The following is a 19,489-nucleotide window of genomic DNA, read 5'->3' as shown; positions in this document are numbered from 1 at the left end:
GGCCACACCTGTGCCTCTTGATCATCCTCTGTTATTGTTAAAGACAAGGCTCCTGGGCATGACTGCATTTTTTTGAGTTGAGTATTAAATTTAGTGTTGACTGTTTGACATGTTTGAAAGTTCTTCCTGTTAGTCAAACCTAGGAAGACAGGAGCTTTGTGTTCATTGTTTCTGGCAACTAAAAGAAATTGAAAAGGAGTCATTGTTATTTTTCCCTTTTCCACCAGAGCTCTGTATCTAATTCTTGGGGGGGGGTGGGTTTATTTTGATTCTTCTCTGCGAAAAATATTACCTGTTTTTGCAGATATTTACAGGCCTACAAAGCAATGATGCACAATATGATTTGCAGTCTTGCTGTTGGGCATACAGAAAAGAGAAAGTTGGCGGTGTTTTAGGTCTTATCCTGTGTAGTGCAACAGTAGCAGCAGCACCAGAGAGTAGCTTGAAGAGCCTACAGTGTCTCTATTTACATTAACCTCTATGGAAGCCAATGGATTTAGGACTGCTTATTGAGGAAAAGTACTTAAGTGATTATTTCCCCCCCCCCAACCTACTGCTACCTGTGTTACCTGTGCCGTTTGAAAAGGGTGCTTGGACTAAGCATCATGCATTTGTTAAAGATACTTCAGCTGTGATATATCTTGGTTGAAATTGATACCAAATAGTAATATTTCTGTAGAATATATACCAAATTTCTCTGTAGAGGCACTCAAATTTTTACTAACAGTGGCTGACCCACCAAAAGAAGCATGAAAACTGCTATGTTAAGGACATAACTTAAGAAATTGTTTTAGGCTGATATTTAGACTTATATGTCAATTAAAAATTAAAGGTAATCTTCTCCACTTTTTTCTAGTTTTGACTTCTGTCAAGATACGGAAGAGAAAAGACCATCAGAAAATCTTGGACAAGTGCTGTTTGGGGAGAGAATAGCATCATCTCCATATAAGGTTATTTTGTCCCTTGAAGTTGATCCTGTTTAAATTTGATAGCTGCCATTCTGATGACTGTAATCAATAGACATAGCTTAAGATTTGATGATTGTGTGATTATTTAAAAATTTTTTTTAATATAAGCTTTATACTGTTCATATAATAAAATCAAAACACTCCCATCCCAAAGGCATCTTAGGGTGACTAATTAAAGTTAGGAAGCTGAGACAGTAATCACTTCTTTCCTGTTCCTCTGTGGCAGAGAAATCAAGAAACTGTATCTTAAGCAGTGTGGGTGTATAGTGTGTTAAATGATCTGAAATCATTAGGTTTTTTTAAATGTAATACTGGAGGCTGTAAATTGATGGTTCAGGAACTGTTTCATATACTTGGTTGTACTATTGGGCAACTTCCAGAGTGGGAAGGGGGAGCCAAGTTGGGGCCCACTTCCAGCTTTTCCGTGCTTGTACACACTGAACATCTGCTGCCTAAAACCAAATTTTTCATTGTTGATGCATGTCACTTGAAATCTTCTGTAAAATAAATGTGTGGAAGTATTTTGTAGATTAGGTATGTAGTATTTTTCTGTCTCAGGCCCTGCATTAGCAATGACCAAATGTAACATCTCTAAAGTGCTGTCCAGTCAACTTGGGGAAAATTATTGGCAGTATAGGAGATTTGGTCAAACACTGGCTCTTAATGCTTGAAAGCTGTATACTGCTCAAGTGCAGCTTCCAGACTGGGATTTGCTGGTGAAACTGAAAACTGGGCTATGTTTGTGTGTGAGGGTTGCTAGATCATCCAAATCCCTCTGAGAAAAAGAGGCAGCAGAGTTTGTGAGTCTACTGTTGCTCAGTCATTAGGGACCTAGTCACATCTTTTCATAGGACTTTTAAGGAGGTGATGCCTTCTCCCTTGTGTAAACTGCTCCTAGAAGTCTCTTAAAATTACATTAGCTCAGAGAGTCAAAGAAAAAGTCTTATGACTGCTGGCCACAAGAAGCTTTTAAATATATAGCATGATGGGTCATTTGGGCTGGATACCCACTGAATAAATTAGTATTATAACAGTTACTTGTTTGAAATGGCCACACACTACAGTAATTAGAAAATGCTGTTATTGGTTAGCACTTAGGCGTTGATAATGTTAGAATTTTCAGTAGTGTTTTAAGTATGTTAGCTCACTAACAGGTAAATCCCAACTGGGTTAGAATAGAAATTTGAAATACAAATATGAGCACGTTTGTGTTAGGTGGTGTCTGCACTTGAAGTGTAGATGCTGTGCAACTTTTTCCATTTTTGGCAGCCTTGTCTAATAACTTAGTTTTCATGGGGAAACGCATCTAAAATTATCATGAAACACTCAGAAAGGATATAGTTAAAAATCTGGTTTAGCAGATAATGAAATTACCAAAATAAAACAAGCTAGTGAAAGAAAAAGCAATACCTTTTCTACCAATTTTTAAATTTAAACTACCTCCAGGTAAACCTTGTGGATTAATCTGGGCTATTGAAGGTATTTTTGGTAATGTGGAAGGGGATTGCTGGTGCTGAATATACATAAATCTTGACATTTAAGTTAAAGCTGTTGTATGGAAAATTCTGGCCTTAGAAACTTTTATAGCAAGGAAGGGAAGTCTCAAAAAAGTCAGCTTTATGTGAAAAAAAGACTAAAAGATTTTTGAAGCAAAACTTAAATTACTTATTTTGTGTGCTTTTTTAACAGTTCACCTTTAAAAAGCAAGAAACATGCAAGAAGGTTTGTACGAGAACATATGACCCAGGAAACAGTGCTGATAAAAGCAAACTGGCTTTCTTGAAGAAAGGAATGCAGCTTAATTATCAGCATCACTGGTAAGCTGTGTGCTAGAGGCTGTTTGGTTTTGGGTGTTTTTGCTGCTTTTTCACATTGTTATCTATGTTCTAAGTGGTTGCTTTCTTCCTTCTATGTAGTAGTTGTCCTCTACTGTGCATATTGTGGGCACTACTGAAGACAATGTGCATTACATGTTAAATGTCAATGTGAAATAAGGTGCATCCCTTTCTGAGGACATGTTCTTTGATGATTTCTGTCTAGGATTATCGATAACATGCCTGTAACATGGTGCTATGATGTGGAAGATGGACAAAAATACTGTAATCCAGGATTTCCAATAGGATGTTTTGTTACTCCAGATGGCAGAGTTAAAGATGCTTGTGTTATAAATGTAAGTGGTAGAACTGTTTTTGTTACTACAGCAGATGTAATTTCATTTATGGTTTTATTTTTAAGCTGCTTTTCCTGAAAAAGAACAGATACCCATGTAAACATGGTTAATATTCAGAACGTGGGCATTGACAAAGCTGAATGCTGCTTCTGTATGCAATGTCTCACTGATACAATTGTCCAAAAAAAAGTTCATGCAGGTCTTTTGGCCAATATAGATAAAGCTATAAAACAACCATATTGGCATCTAAAAGCCTTAGAAATTTGAGGATTTGTTCTGAAATTTCGTGCTTATCCATCCTTGTACCTATTCATTCTTTGTTCATGCAATTAAGAGTTGTATTTGTGTGCAAGACTTTCTTTTACCAATTTCAGATAGAAGCTTTCTAGTGAAGACCTAGAAATGAGTGCTAAGTTCTAGTTGTAAAAGTTATGTCTAGCACAGTTTACAAGTTAAATGTGTCAGGATTTTCCCAGATGGCTGGAAGATAACAAACACAGCTGTGACAGGGAAAGAATTCTATCAACAACAATTTGAAATGTGTGAGCCATCCTGGGAGTTCCATGGTGAACTAGTACAGTTACAGATAATAGTGATACAGTTTTATCCCTCCTGGAATGAGGGACCGCGCTCCTCTCTGTGAGGAGAGGGCTCTCTGCTGTGTCTTTGCTCTGCCACATGACTTATTGCTTGTATGCAGTGCAGTCAATTTATGTGTATTCAGCAGGTCTGATGCTTCTTGGAAGTGATGCATTCATCATGCATGTCCAGTTTACTCTATCTGAAGTAACCTTTCAACTTGGTTACTCCTCAGGCTCCCTAGACTATTGAAAATGGCCTGTGAATTGAATAACCTGTTCTAGTTCGGAGTTCAACTCCATTACTTTGTATGTGAGGTTATTTTTGTGTTAAATTGATACTGGTGTATGTTCTGTTGGAAGCTATCTGATACATAGAAAACGGTTGTAGGAAAGTCAGCAAATTGGATGAAAAGTTTTGTTTTAGAGGGGGACCTTTTATGCATAGGCAGCAATGGCTGAATTTTCTAGTGAGTTCTTAGGGAGCTTGTGCTGTGTATCCATGAAGTGCTGGGCAAATCATGCGTGCTAGCTGTGGTGTGGATGCTCTGCCAGACATACCCAGTGTCAGTTTTAGTCTGTAGATTCTAACAATGTTGCATGGCATAGCTCTAGAGGGACAATTGTTACATGGGCAAATAAGAATGTAGCACCATGGATATGACTGTAATCTCTGGGATGAGTTAGGGAATATCATCCTCTTTTAGAAGTATACCCAAATACCTCTGCCAGCAGACATAATTATCTGTTTAAAAATGGGGGCAGGAAAGGGGTTGTTATCATGCAATGGCACAGCTACAGGTCATCCTCTCGTTTATGCAGCTGATGAGCTATGTTATTGCTTCAACTGCTACTTTGGAAATGGAGGAAACGGGTACCTAAAGATGGGGTATAGTATGACACAGGTATTATTTTAGTCTTCTCCCAGTGGAAATCTTGATCACAGTGAGAGGAGAGGAATCCGGATAAATTTAATGCAAGACACCTTCATATTTTGCTGGGAGGTGGCAGGGGAAAAAAGTTGTATGGCAATTGAAAAATGGCTAATATACACAATAAATAAAGGATTTATTTTTTTTACTTGGAAACTCAACTAGCAGTCTGTCATCCTGGTCCCCTAATTCAAATTAAAGTTCGGGGTTTTTTTTGGTGGTTTTTTTTTTTTTTTTAAAAAACAATGACAGTGTTGAGGAGAAAAGGAAATCCAGGTCAACTTAGTTGACTCTGGTATCATCTGAGCTTTATATAATTCTTCATAATTCCACATTCTGAAAGCAGAATAGCTACTGAAGGTGAAAGGTAGTTTTTTTGAAGCAGAACGTGGTTTGTCATCTTTGGTAGCTGAAGTGTCTACCAAGAGGGCTGTGGAGGAAGGGGAGAAATGGTGAGTCTGAATTACTTATACCTTGAATAAAGGCAACTTGTTTTGGCAGCTTTTTGTGGTAAACACAAAAATGGTGCCAAATATGTTTAAATTTTACTAGTAAAACAGATGTGATACTCTGTCATGTGGGTTGTATTTATATAAAACAATATATGGAAAAATATATAAATGTTTTATAAACGTATATTAAAAAAAAGAAATGTGAATGTTGAAGTATCTCCCTGTCTTTCTTGCTCTCTCATTGGACAGTAGTCTCATTGTAAAGTTTTTGACTGCTTGCGCCCTCTCCTGTTGGAGAAGTTTCTCAATCTCTTGATGATATTTTGTAGTCAGAGTTTAACAAGAAGAACACTTTCTACCTCTTCAACCACGTTGACATAACAATCATGTACCATAGTGGCAAGGATGAAAACTGGCCTGGTGCAAGACTGGTGATGGCAAGACTGAGACCGCAAAGGTAATTGTGCATTAAAGCAGCAAGTTCTAGTACTAGGGAGTCCTAACAGTAGTAGCAAACGTAGAAATGATACTTGGTGTCAGTAAGTTCTGAGGAACTGGTTATTCTGAGTTCTGATAAAGCTTTCAGTATACTGGTTCATGGCTGGAACTGTATTTACAAAGAGTAATTCCACAACTGTGTCAGTTAATTTTGCTTTTAAAATGTTCCTTAAAGTCTCTCCTGGTGGAAAAACTGCGTGTGCAGATTGTTAGAACCTGGCACAAACAGTAGAAGCTTTCTCATGGTTTTATTGATTTGTATCTGGGTGTGCATTACTTTCTTTTAAAAGACATGTTTTCAGATACACCGAGAAACATCCTTTAACTGAGTGACAGTTTCCCATGTCATCTCTTATTGCTGCTGCATTACTTCCGAATGTATGATATTTGTACAGGTGTACTTTTTCGTGTGTTAGTTTGGGTACTCAGGTATAGATGAAGTATCAGGTTAATGCTGGTATTCAGAAAGCAGAAGACGACTGCTAATTTTTGAAGGCGACTAACTTATTTTCTTAAACAATAGCTTCTGCATTTGTGTGTTGATCAGAGAGGAGATGCAACAATTCAGAGGTTAGAAACAGGCTGAAGTGATTCCTTTGGCCTCTTGTCATTCTGTTCATGCACAGTTCATACTTACCTATATTTGAAAACTGCAGCCTGTTCATAAAAATTCAAAGTAGGTTGCTTTTTTTCAGTTAAACCTTCCCTTTTTTCTGCAGAGATTAAGTACATTCTTAAACTACGCTGCCACAGTTTCTCAAGCCATAGACGTGTATGGTACAACATGACTTGGGTATACTTGCTTTTTCTGTTACAGTGGAATAGTGTGCTTTTAGTGAATTATACTTGCTATGCAAGTTTATTCCTTCCATTTACCTCTGTTCTGATATGGTGGCAAGAAGATTCTAGCAACCTTCTCCATTTTTGATTAATGCTTTATCAGTTGCATCCTGAATGGTTGAAAAATGAGACTTTGTCTTTTCACCAATAATGCAGACCACAAGGGGGCACAGTTAGGTTGCGCATAACCTTAATTTTGTCCTTCTCTGGCTTGGTGTTTTGCTGGCTGCTTTGCTTCAACCTTGAAGATCTACTGATGGGGAGTATTTGTGGTTGGAGCACACTAGGCCTTTCATGAAGGTTTTTATTTTCTTGTGGCTTGACTTAGTTGTTGACATATGATCATAGAATGGTTTGGGTTGGAAAGGACCTTAAAGATAATAATGTATATAAGGTAGAATTGTTTATCTAAATTGGGTAAATACAACTTGCCCAAGAGGATGTGAGAGGAAAGCTATTTTCCAGTGTTAGAGGAGGTTCACAGCAGAGAACTCAAGCAAATTTTAAGGTTTTTTTGACTTTGTGCTTCTATAGCTGCAGTATTTCTAAGGTATTGCAGAGAAGGGTTTGCATGTTTGGACTTCAGAATGTAGAGTGTTGTTCTGAGTTGTAGTATATTTTTCAGAGTATACGAGACTGACGAAAGGTGAAATTAGACCGCTTCTATAGGAATGGAAAATGGAAAGATTCCCACAGGATGCTTGCTGTGGAGTTTTTAGCTCTCACCACAATTGTTTGTGAGAACTAGTGTTCAGTTCTGGTGTGGCTTTAAGGCTGTTAGAGAAATTCTGAATAATGATACCTAATTATATACATGATTTTATTTTTCTCATTCTCTCTAGCTACAAACATAAGTATTCATAAAAATATAGTTTAAGATCTTCAACCTTTGTTGGTAGAAGAACAGAAAAGCAGGTTCTCAAAGAAGTTGAATGGCTAGTATGAAATGATATACACAACTCTCCTTGTTGTTTTTGGTTTTGGTTGTTGGGGTTTTTTTAATAAAAACTTGTTTTAATTACCTTAGAAAAGAATTTGTGACAATTCATCCTGTAGGGCGCATGCAATTTTATTTAACTTTTTTTTCCTCCCTTAGCTATAAACATACAGATGAGAACAACTTAAGTTGTGAAGGTCCGCCTATGGAGATTCCTGGAGAATTCACCAATAAACTGAATTTGATCTACACTTACTCTGTGACCTTTGAAGTAAGTATTGAATCCATTACATGAATATGTAATTCCCCAAAAGAATGAAATCAAAACAGCTTGATAATTTGCTAATAGCCATAACTGGATTAAAGCAGTGTAAATTTCATAAGGATGTTCTTGTGAAGCAGTTTTCCCCAAACTTATTACTTTTCCTTTACTGTAGTTTAAGTGACACTTGGAGTGTGTAGATAAAACACTTTTTTTGGCCTGTTTTATTTCTAATAGAAAGGTAGTAGATTGAATAACTGCAAGAGTTGTCTTCCTTCAGGTATGCTCTGTTTTCAGAGTTCAGTCAGAGTACCGAGTGTCTCATGTTGAAGAAATACTTATTTGGAGACGCTTTTGTGTTAAATGTTGATTTTTAGCATAGGTAAAGCTGTTTTTTCTAGTGAAGTTACAGGTTTTGTCTCATTTTATATTGCTTTTTTTTTCCACTAGCTTTTTTTTTTTTTTTTGAGTAGGTAGCCATTTATCTTTTAGAGTTAGTACTCTAATGTTTACTAATACTCTGATGCTTTATTCGGCCTTAGACAGGAGGAAATTTGGCATGGAAAGTGAGCCTCCTGTGGGGGTGAGAATAATTTGGTTCAAGCTACTTCAAACCTTGGTACCTTGGTTCCAGTCTGTCCCGAAAGCATTGTTGTTTTTCTGATGTAACACACCAATCTTACAGGATTTAGCTTGAGACCACCAGCTTATTTTGTATAGGTAGTCAAGCAGCTGTCACATGGTTAACAGCTTTCATTCTACCAAATTGAATTTGATTTGAACCACTGACCTTGAGGTGCGGGGCTCTGTATCCTGTTACTTTTCCCTTGAGACCCCCAATCTTCCTTAGACTCTAATTTTACTACATGAATGAGCCTCCTGTCTATTAACATTTGTGTTTAAATCTTGATGATAAATTACAATGCGAACTTTGTCTGGTTATTACGTGATGTGTTAGGTGTTTGGGCTGCCTACCGCCTGGTCTTCAGGTGTGGAGCAGGGCCCCTCCACCAGGTGACGCTCGGCGTGTCTTCGAAACTGCTGTTTTTCTCCCTTAGCTGTTAGCCTTGGTTTGAAACAATACCTGATACATTTTATGTTTTATTAGTAGTTTCAAAATAACTTAAAAGGGGAGTATTTGTCAGTGAAAAATGTCTTTAAATAGGAGAATGTAAGCCTTAATACATAAACCAGTAAAACGTATAACTGTTTTATGGTCCTTTCTAATACGGCAGCTGACTTCTGATGAGAAAGCTATGGTGTCTGCTTTAATTCATTGAAATGGGCAAGGTATTTACATCTGTGTATATGAAAAGTATACACAGTCATGCCTCTAATATTTAATACATGTGTACAAAAATATAAGCATGTGAGCAGCTTGGTACTCTAGTAACAAACTTTAGAACCATGCTTCTGAAACTCTCTCCCGACTACTGATTGGGCTGATAAAGAGCAACTTATGGCAATTTTAGTCACGTTGTTGTATTGGTGCAGTTCTTCACTGTTACATGTTCTTGATCCAGAACAAGAATTGGAACTCAAAAATTCTCAGCTGGAGACATAGTCTAAATTTTGAGATTTAACTGTACAAATTTATCACCTGGTGAATAAATGAAGAAGTTCTGCTGAACTTCATCCCAGTCAGCAGATAGAATTTGGTAGCAGGACAGTAGACTTACGTCCCATGAGATGAACTGTAGAGGACACGGCTTGGGGGTCAGAAAGAATCATTTGTACAGCTCTCACATGAAGGATTTAGGGGAGGAGATAAGAGAGGATGGAAGTGTCTTTCAAAGGTGAAAGTTACTGAATGATTTCTTCTTTTTAAATCCTTCACAGGGATATGAAAGTTGTCTGCCAGGAGTCGGAGTGGAAAATAGTCTGTATCAGACACTGTTATGGCAGGGAGCGAGGAAGCCTGTGCTAAGTACATTAAGATTATGAGAGAGAAAAAGTCCAGGGGAAGCTAGAAATGTACTCATGAAGTATGTTTAACAAAGTTGAAGTTTCAAGATTAGTGTGCTATGTTGGGAGCATCTTATAGTGACGACATGATTCTTTTTCAGTGCGTGTTTGGGAGCTGCAGGCAGCTACATACCGCATCATGGAAAGATGAGGCTTGGTGAAGCCCACTTGGTAGTGGGGGAGAAGGTAGAAGACGTGGATGGGAAATACCAATACACAAGATATGCTTTGAGATGCTCAAGAGATAAAAAGGATTAATGCAAGAGGGAGGTCTAAGATCCAGGGTTGATACCAACGTTAGATATTAATGCTGAATGTGGAAGAGATTCGATGTGCTTATTCCTTCTCAGAGACTGCAACAAACTTGTACTTGTTTCTATTAATTGCTGTTTAATTTCTTTATAGGAAAAGAATAATATTAAGTGGGCTTCCAGATGGGACTACATTTTGGAGTCCATGCCACATACAAACATCCAGTGGTTTAGGTAAGATTTGCATTTATTCAGTGAATAACCTTGCAGGGGACCACAAAGAATTCTTATTGTGCTTCTAGGGATATCTACTGTGATAGAACACAGTCTGTTAGTTTTCAGGCAAGAAAATTTTCTTGTTTTCTTATGTGAAGTAACTTCTATCAGTCTTCCGTCTCTTGGGAGCAACTGTAGTATTGCATTTCAACAAAGGAATGCACCGTGTCCAAACGGAAAGCAGCTTCTATCCTTTTACTTTATCATCTCTATTCTGAGAGACTTTCCAACTTTTGAGATGTTGCTGCTCTGCAGCATTCTCATTGTTACTGTCTGGCTTTCTCTAACTCCCAAGTGAGCGGTACATATATGTACTGCATGTTTAGTACTCAGCAGCTGCTTATAGTAAAAAGAAGAGCTTTTTACAAGTAAAAGATATATATGAAAAGCTCTTACTTATTTCTCTCTGTACCATGCAAATGATATCAAGTAAGTATGTAATTTATGTTGAAATGTTAGTGTTTAGCCTTTTCAAACACTTTATATTGCAAATCTGATTAAATACATCTCTAAAAAATATTAAATGGCGTGGTGTAGACTTCATTGATTGATAGATATAAAATCTACTTGACAAAGTCTGCTTTAAGAGTTGTAGGTGTTTCACTAGAGAAGTTACTTCTAAGCTATATAAGGAGGAAGATAAAGAAAAGCAATATGTAACTGTCTTGATAATTAAGAATATATCATAAAATACTACTATTCTCACTTCTGTCTCCTAAGAAATCATAAAGGTACACAACTTAAAGCAGTTTTATCTTCTCTGGGTGGGAAAATACTGAAAGGTCTGACTTAAAGTCTGAATATCTAAGCCCGTTCCTCAGACTTGAGCTGTATGTGTGTTATGAATTAGAGTGCATGTCCTAAAACCTGAATAAGCGGATTGAAGTTTGACTTTTTCTTTATCTACAGTATAATGAATTCCCTCGTAATTGTTCTCTTCTTATCTGGCATGGTGGCTATGATCATTCTGAGGACTCTTCATAAAGATATTGCAAGATACAACCAGATTGACTCTTCTGTGAGTAAGATTTACAGCTTTTACACAAGCGTGTTTTTCTGATGATAGTGATGTCTATCAATTAGTTTAGAATACAATCTAAAGAGATGTATAACTACCAAGAATTTGATGCATGCTAATATATCTGGGGGTTAAAAATAGCTTTATTGCTATTTCATCTTTTCTAACAGCAGGAATACATAGGCAGATGTGACAGCCTTACTTTTTTAGCGTCATTTGATGAACTTGTAATATGCAAGGACAGACTTTAGGTTTCAGAAGTATGTGGAGTGATTCACAGAAACTTTTTGGTTGTGAGGAAACTTGTATTTGAAATGTAAGTCCCTTTGTTCCAAGGTCTCAACCAAAGAAAGCCTTTTTTTTTGTAGTAAATACTTTCACAGTATACCAACAGCCATAAGACATAGTGCAGACATTGGAAAGTGTTCTGGCATTGGTCCATCATCAAGATGTGGCTGTTGCTCCTGAGTCCTGTGGTTGCATTATGAAGTCAGTCTGGATGTGTAGCTGATGGTATGACACTGACATAAGCAGCCAGTGTGTTGTTATGGAATCTCCATCCTTTGAGATACTCAAAAGCCATCTGGATATGGCTCTGGGTAACCTGCTTTAGGTGGCCCTGCTTGGGCAGAGAGGCTGGACAAGAGGACCTCCAGAGCTCCCTTCCAGTATCAGCCATTGGGTGATACCGTGACCTGGCAACCTGGTCAATGCAGCCCTGTTTTAAGTCATGTTATGTGGCCTGAGTGCAGGACCTGCGCTGTATCTGTTGCAGAGACATCTGTAGCACAGAAGCAAAGACTTTGCTATGCACTTTGGCGTATTTTCTCTCTAAAAATGTGTTTTATAGTCTGCACAACCAAACTTGTGAACTTTTGTTGATAACTGTCTTCTCTCTTCAAGAAATCAGGCTTAACACTACTGCAGCTGGGTATTGTCCCCATTGTAATGAAGTTGCATTAAGAAGCTCAATTGCTGTAACTTTTCCAATTCTAAGGTGGTATTTCTTTATAGTAGTTTGTAGTACAGCTTGTCCAGAAAGCAAGTGTGCTGGCACATGACTTGTGAAGATTGTGGTCTAAATATCATGAGAAGTATGATGCTATGCAACTTCATAAAGCAAAATATTTTAAAAAAAACTGTATCAAATGTAAAAAGGATCAAAACCCAACAGCTAATAATGGAGTGAAATTAGTGTGAGGATCAGTAGTTGTCATGCTAAATGTTATGGGAGGGATTCTGATTAACAAAGCCTAATACAAATTGGCATTGCCTTGTCTGTGGCTCAAAGACAGTTTGTCTCCAGAGAGAGACATCATAATATTGCAGTTCATGTGCAACATGACTTCTGACCTCTAGCTCTGTTAGAACTACTTGGTGTGTATGTATATGATTTTTTTTTTCTTTTGTAATTCTGGTGATCACTGTGTCAAACTGAGCCTGGTTTGTCTGACTTAACATAGTGACTGGAGCTTGTTGCCATCTGACTGAACATGTTGTGAGTTATTTTAAAATAAGTACCCCTTAAAATGGGAAAGGGGCAGGTCCCTATAGTGGCTTGCTGCCTTGGTGGAAGAGAATATAACTGATTGTGAGTTAAAAAGACTTGACCAGTTGGCTGTGAGTGAAAGGCTGAGTAAAAATTACTCTTCCTCATTGGTAAAAGTGGTATCTGCAAGCCAAAGATGAGAAATAGTGTCAGATACTACAAAGGTTTGAATTTTCATTGTTGTTGCTGTCTATCTGGATAAAGAAATACTTTAAAATGCACAAAAATGTTTCATATTGAAACTACAACATCTGAAAGTACTTTTATTCTTTGTGTTTTTGATATTTAATATCTTTTGTTAATGCAAATCTGGACAGTAATTAAAGTGGAAGAATTTTTCACATCCTTTAACTGATTATTTTCATGAAGCTCCTGTTTGATCTCTCAATTAAATTATGTTCAATATCTTATACTGTGTTGTCTTTATTAGTTGGTCATTCTTAATGGGATAAAGAGCAAGACTTGTAGAAGCTTGATTAGTTTTTATGGATAACAGCAGGGATAGGTGTGACTTTCAAAAAACCACAATTTTTTTATATTCTTGCCAGTTGTAAGAGACTTAAAGATCTGTTGCAGTTCAAGGAGCTGATTTTAAAAAAGGTGTGAAATAATTGTGCAAAACAGAACCTGGGCTGAGGAAGCTGCAATGAAGCAAATTAGTATCTCACACTTAGGGAATGCTCATGATTCTACTTGAAAAGACTTAGATGTACAAGCCAGTGATTGTGATCTTTAGTATGTACATTCAATGTTCAGCTACCACCAGCTGGCTTTTAGTGTGATATAGATTTAGTGAGACAAACATTAATGAAGTGTTTAGAAATCATTAGATTACTTTTAGGGTCTTATGACTAAGAAAAGATTCCTGAACTGAAGAGAATTCATATCAATATATTTTCAATGGTGAGAGGTAAAACTTTTTTTTTTAAGTGTCTTTGATCGTGACTGCTTGGGTATAGGGGACTTAAATCTTTGTTAGAATATTTTGAGAACTAGGCTAATTAGTGGATAAGATGAGGATTACTGCAAGTCTGCAGTAATTACTAGGTAGTTGGTATTAATGTGTGGATAACTAATGTGTAACATACTTTTCTTTGCAAATCAAGCAACACTGGTAAATTCATACAATTTGGTATTTGTACCCACAAGGTTTTCATTATAAATGGTGCATTGGGCATGTTACCTCTATGAAAATTTACATTCTTTAAAAAAGTGTTAGCAAAACTTCTGTCATGTTTTCCTTACCTCTTGAAAAAGTGTATATCTGGTTATCTCTGTGTTTAAAAAATGGTATTCTTTATTTGCCTAGCTCATAGTGAGACCCAAAGTGAAGACTGAAGATGGAATGATGCAAAAAAACCTCCCGCTTTTTCAGTATTACCTACTTCTGTTACAAAATATGTTTTAGTCATATAAATGATCTTATAGTCATATAAATGAGACTGCAGATTTTAGGCTTTGTTTATAAACACTTTTTTAAAAAATTACAGTAATTTTTAACATATTGGCCAAGATTGAAAAGTATCTTTTTATATTTTCCTCAGATACTTTTTTGTAACTAAAAAATTTAGCTTCTTACTTGGATTAGTTGTACAGTTCTTATCCCCATCTTTGAATGGTAAAGGTTAGCAATATGAAATACTGCTGAATTCTTTAAATGAAAGTCTGGAAAATACTCTGATTCATAGCTTATAGGCCTGTAATGGAAGAATTTTATTAAAAATCAAGCTTTGGGAGGAATACTCTGGCTCATACGCCCAGACAAGGCAAATCAGGATTCTCAATCTGCCAAATGTGGTTTTTCTTTTTTTTTTTTTTTTTTTTTTTTTTTTAAAACCAAGACATTTACTGTGTAGGTATATGTTTTAAAGTTTGTGTTCAAAACCAGAGGGTATCTTTTGAATGCATTTGCCAGATTAGGTGGTGATACAAAATCTAATACCGGTCATTCCAAATTTGTACAACATTTTCCCTCTTCTGTCACGGACTAAAGTACTAAGGATTTATTTCTGCTTAGTGTTCACCATTTTGAAAATAGATAAAGATTTGCTTCAGATGGTAACCTTTTAAATTCTTTTCATTCTTTACAACTACCTGGGAAAAGTCTGTCTTCTGTCTTACCTCAACAACTTTCTCATTGTCTGAACTCGAACTAATTCTGATGACTTATACATGGTCTTTATGCTTTTTTAACCAAACAAACCTTTTTTTTTTTTTACTGAAAGAGCACTGATGTGTTGGAATTATACCTAGCTATCTGGTATCATTTTCTTTGCAGGCATAGTTGTGTTGGTTTTGGGTTTTTTTAAATCAAAGTGTTATCTTGTGTTTATTAGTTTTCAGTTTTTGCATTAGTATATCAGACTTCTGAGAATAATTTCTAGCCAACAAATGCAAGTGGAGGTATCAGTATGGGGAACAAAGATAATCTTCCAGAAAAAAAAAAGTAATTACATAATCTGTCAAGACGCTTTATGTCATTTGCTGATTTAGTCTGTATTCTTTCTAACCCTTTTTTTTTTATGTGTTGAAATTCTAGTGGTAAGCAGTCCATTGAACTAAACTCAGTACTCCATGCTCTTAGGTTGAATGAAACCTGTAGCTTTTAACTTCGTGAGGAAGAGAGTGGTGGTCTTGAGGGGTTGGTTATTTGTGTGTGTGCGCGTTTGTGTGGTTTTTTTTTTTTTGTGAGGGGAGGTGTTTGTTTTGAGTGACTCTTTATTGAAAAGTTTTATTCTTCAGCAGTGGTTCCTTAGAGCCGCTGGACTGAAGATTCCCCCCCCCCCCATGCCATCTGTCTGTCCATCTCTGGCAGTAGGACAGAATGTTGGTACTGGCCCCTAGTGATTCTAGGGAACAGACTGTCTTCTGGAGTACAAGGACCATTTCATTCTCTTCCCGTATTGTCATTGAGACTGATGTGCTTGGTAATGGAAGCAAAAAAGATAAATGCTTGAACTAGATTGAAATGCTGTAATCCAAGTTAAATGAAATGGAATGTTTTGTTTCAGTTTAAATTTAAGATGATGTTATATGGTTTGGCTAATTACATTTCGTTTTTTCTTGCTTTATCAGATGAGGATTTTCTTGATGAATCCTGCTTTTCTCTTTCACTGAACCATTAGGGGGTTATAAAATCAATGAGTGATGAATCAGATGCAATTAGTCTGCCTTTGGATCTAAACTGGAAGTTAATCAAACTTTAAATATGTATTTTGCATCTTGTTTGTATTAATTCACTACTGCATTATGTATCTTTGCTAAAGACATTGTTGATTTTATACAGGAAGATGCCCAAGAGGAATTTGGCTGGAAGCTGGTTCATGGAGATGTGTTTCGACCCCCGAGGAAGGGAATGTTACTGTCTGTCTTTTTGGGCCAAGGAACGCAAATTTTCATTATGACATTTATTACTTTATGTAAGTAACTTTATTAAGGTGATGTGTTTGTAGTGAATAGTGTAAGAAAGATGCAATATAATTAAACAAATGACAGAAGCCTGCTTTTGGAAATGAAGTTTCCCCTTTAGTAAAAGAAAATATTAATACTGTTTCATAACAATTGTGATAGCTTCAGTAATGCTGTTGTAAGCCATGTTGTTCAAAACATGGTATCTGGGCTAATTCAGATTCTTTATGATTACAGAAATGAAGCTTCCTTGTTACAAGTTTCTTTTTTAAAAAACAAAACCAGTTTGTCACGGTGTAAATTATCCAAGAATCCAGTAATGCAAGTTCAAAGACACGCAATCAAATCTTTAATGTTCTCAGAACGCTTTCTATCTAATATGTTTGACTCAACAGCCTGCAGCCATGCAGAAATAAGAACAAGAATGTGTGCCAGCAAAATAATACTGACACAACATTGAGATACTATGAGGGCCTACCATAAATATCTGTATATGCATGTGATGATGTAACCTGTCACAAGTTGGTGTTTTAATATATGCTATCTATAAAGTATATCACTATTCCTTTTCTTACTGTACAGTAGAATTGGGAAGTATATGGATATTTATTACAAAAGAATTTTTCAAATTCTGCTCTCCAGGCTTTATTCAGATTTTTTGGTCTTTCATAGAGGAGCTGCTTTTTTCTATTTATTATGTGATTCTATAAGATTAGTAGGATTTTCTTGACGGGCTTGTCTTTCAGTGTTGATCACAACTCTCTGTAACTTACTTGACTGCAGTAGTTTCTTGTGCAACCAGCATAATATAGAAAGAAAATCTGTGTGTGTGAAATCCTTATTCTGTCTAAAACCAAAACTTCTTACAAGAGATCACTGACAAACACCTTTTCTGAGAGTTAGAGGCTAGCCCAGAGATACAATTAGTTCAGACACAGGCAGCCTTCTTTTAATAAAAAGGCTTATTTCCAAGGTAGCACATTCTTGAGTAAAGTGTTGTCCATCACGGTGGCTGAGAGTCTTTTGTGGAATTTCAAGCAAGTGGCATATACCTCTAAGATCTTTTATCTTCACACTTATTTCTACCTTAAAAACAAACACACACACACACCCAATCCCACCAAAAACATACTCTAAAAACACCAGCAACTTCCCCCCCAACAGAAGAGAAGAAAAAAAAAAAGTCCTTAGCTCTGTTAAAGGTTTTGGCTTCTCCATACCTACTGTTCTCAGATATCCTTTGTGTCACATATTAAATTTCTCTTGTTACTTACCATGCGTAAGTATTGACCATGTATGTTTACAGGAAGACTGTAGGATTTTGGAAGCAGACTTCTTAAAGCTGAAATTTGGTTCAGGTTCATTGTTCTTCTCTGTGTGGCGTTTTATTTTTCAGTCTTTTGGCTATGATAAACGTTCTATTTAAAAGATGAGGTGGAAGTAATGCTGTATTATGAATGAGTGACATTAGTGGTATGGTCATGTGATGGGGATATATGAGAGCTTATGTACAGAGTCCTTATTTAAATAACTGGTAGTGAAAGAGATACACCTGTACAGTGATAGGTGTTACAAGGGAATTTTGACATGTGTTCACAAATTACTAAATCTTTTTGTCTCTTTAGTCCTAGCTTGCCTTGGTTTCCTTTCTCCTGCCAACCGTGGTGCTTTGATGACCTGTGCAGTTGTATTGTGGGTCTTACTGGGAACTCCAGCTGGTTACGTGTCTGCTAGAATGTACAAGAGTAAGTACATGCATTTATTTAATGCGACACAGCAGGCTAAATTCAGAACTGCTGGGCTTAATATAAATCTCAGACTGGAGCTGGTGTCTCAGACAAGTCTACTTCTTGCTGCTGTGCTGTAAAACAGTTGGAAAAAGTTCTGAACTTGAAATTGTTTTTACTTTTCTCCCTCAGCATTTAGAGGCGAGAAGTGGAAGACAAACGTTTTGCTTACAGCTCTGCTTTGCCCTGGGTTCGTATTGTTTCCCCTCGTTCTTTCCTTTATTCTTAAGTATGAATGAATCTGAGGTGGGAAGGAGGGAGGAAAAAAGTAAATTGTTATGATGCTTGTTTGTGTGATTATTTTCTTTATTGTTCTCTGTTCCTTTTGTATGTTAGCTATCTGTGAATATAAAGAAAAGTGAATTCTGAGGAGCTAGCTCTAGAACACAGCTTCTTAGCATCTTATTTTGTAATCAGCTGTGGGAGTAGGAGGAATGATGTGACTCCTGCAAGGTAATGTCACAGCCTTTGAGAATCACTGCCCCAGAGCATTAGGCATAGTGATGGGGTAATTCCAGTTTGGTACCACAGTACTCGGTATGTTCCAGATAATCCTGTCTTCACTGTTAATAGCTGTGGTCGCTTTGTCAGGAACTACATGGTTTTGTGGTAACTTCAGAGTGTCTGTAGTGCTCCCCTGTAAACAGGGAGAGACAGCTCTTCAGGCAGAACCTCTGTTACCTTAGTTACAGTGTTTTCTTGTAATCATGTTATTGAAAAAATAATAATTTTTTTTGTCTTTATTTTTTTTTAAAGTCAGTAGCTATATACTGCTGTACTGAACAGTGGAAGAAGTTTAGTATGCTTCTGGGTGAGAATAATGCAGAGATTCTCTTAAACCGCTTATAATCTTATATAAATGTGTCCAGTTTCAGATATGGCTGTAGTGAGTATCATACTATGGCAAATACTGTCGTGCTTGGGAAGCATGATAGCTCTCCTACCTTTCATTTTCTTACAGCTCTCAAGACCTTTGGTCAGAATTAGGTCAGTGAAGAAAGGGAGTAGAAACGAATTTCTTCTGCAAGTCTTCATGAAAATCAGAACACTTTCTATCAAATACATTTGACTCAACAGCCAGCAGCTGTGCAGAAATAAGAGCAAAAATACATGCCAGTGAAATAATACTGACACAACATTGAAATAATATGATAGCCTACCATAAATACGTGTGATGTAACCTGTCAAGTTGGTGTTTTATTATATGTTATCTATAAAGTATATCAAGGACAAATGTCCTTGGCAAAAGTTGAGGAAAAGGTTATAAATAATTTCTTAAGGTATTTCTTCCCCCTAAAAAAGCCCAGAATGAATAAAACATGACTTAGTTTCGAGTAAAGCAGAATTTCATCAAATGAAATGTAATGCATTCGGTAACAACTGACAGTAGTATTTCTATGAGGAAATCTTATTTCTAAACAAAATGTGCTTCAGTCTCCCTGCTGTCATTTAGATATTATCTTGAGAGAGAAGAAAATATTTATCATTGGAAGAAATATTGTGCTGATCATTTAAACTCCCAAATAAATTAAGTTTCACAGAGGAAGTAAAATGATTGGGGATGGTAGAATAGGAACAGATGTCTCGATTATGCTATG

General features: G+C 36.6%; 1 protein-coding gene across 1 annotated transcript in view; it reads left to right on the top strand.

Annotated features, from left to right (window-relative positions):
• The window catches only part of LOC104635788 (transmembrane 9 superfamily member 2), a 33,333-nt gene that overhangs the window by 1,063 nt on the left and 12,781 nt on the right, over positions 1-19,489 (top strand). Inside the window, exons 3-12 of the mRNA XM_075763134.1 lie at positions 857-950; positions 2,658-2,785; positions 3,009-3,138; positions 5,430-5,557; positions 7,535-7,646; positions 10,008-10,087; positions 11,039-11,147; positions 15,983-16,115; positions 17,730-17,849; positions 18,024-18,081. Coding sequence (XP_075619249.1) covers positions 857-950; positions 2,658-2,785; positions 3,009-3,138; positions 5,430-5,557; positions 7,535-7,646; positions 10,008-10,087; positions 11,039-11,147; positions 15,983-16,115; positions 17,730-17,849; positions 18,024-18,081 — 1,092 coding nt within the window. The remainder of the gene's footprint in view (positions 1-856; positions 951-2,657; positions 2,786-3,008; positions 3,139-5,429; positions 5,558-7,534; positions 7,647-10,007; positions 10,088-11,038; positions 11,148-15,982; positions 16,116-17,729; positions 17,850-18,023; positions 18,082-19,489) is intronic.

Source organism: Balearica regulorum, chromosome 11, assembly GCF_011004875.1.
Source record: "Balearica regulorum gibbericeps isolate bBalReg1 chromosome 11, bBalReg1.pri, whole genome shotgun sequence".
Lineage (NCBI taxonomy): Eukaryota > Metazoa > Chordata > Aves > Gruiformes > Gruidae > Balearica > Balearica regulorum.
Note: the sequence above shows the minus strand (reverse complement) of the source record. Positions and strands in the feature narration are given on the sequence as shown.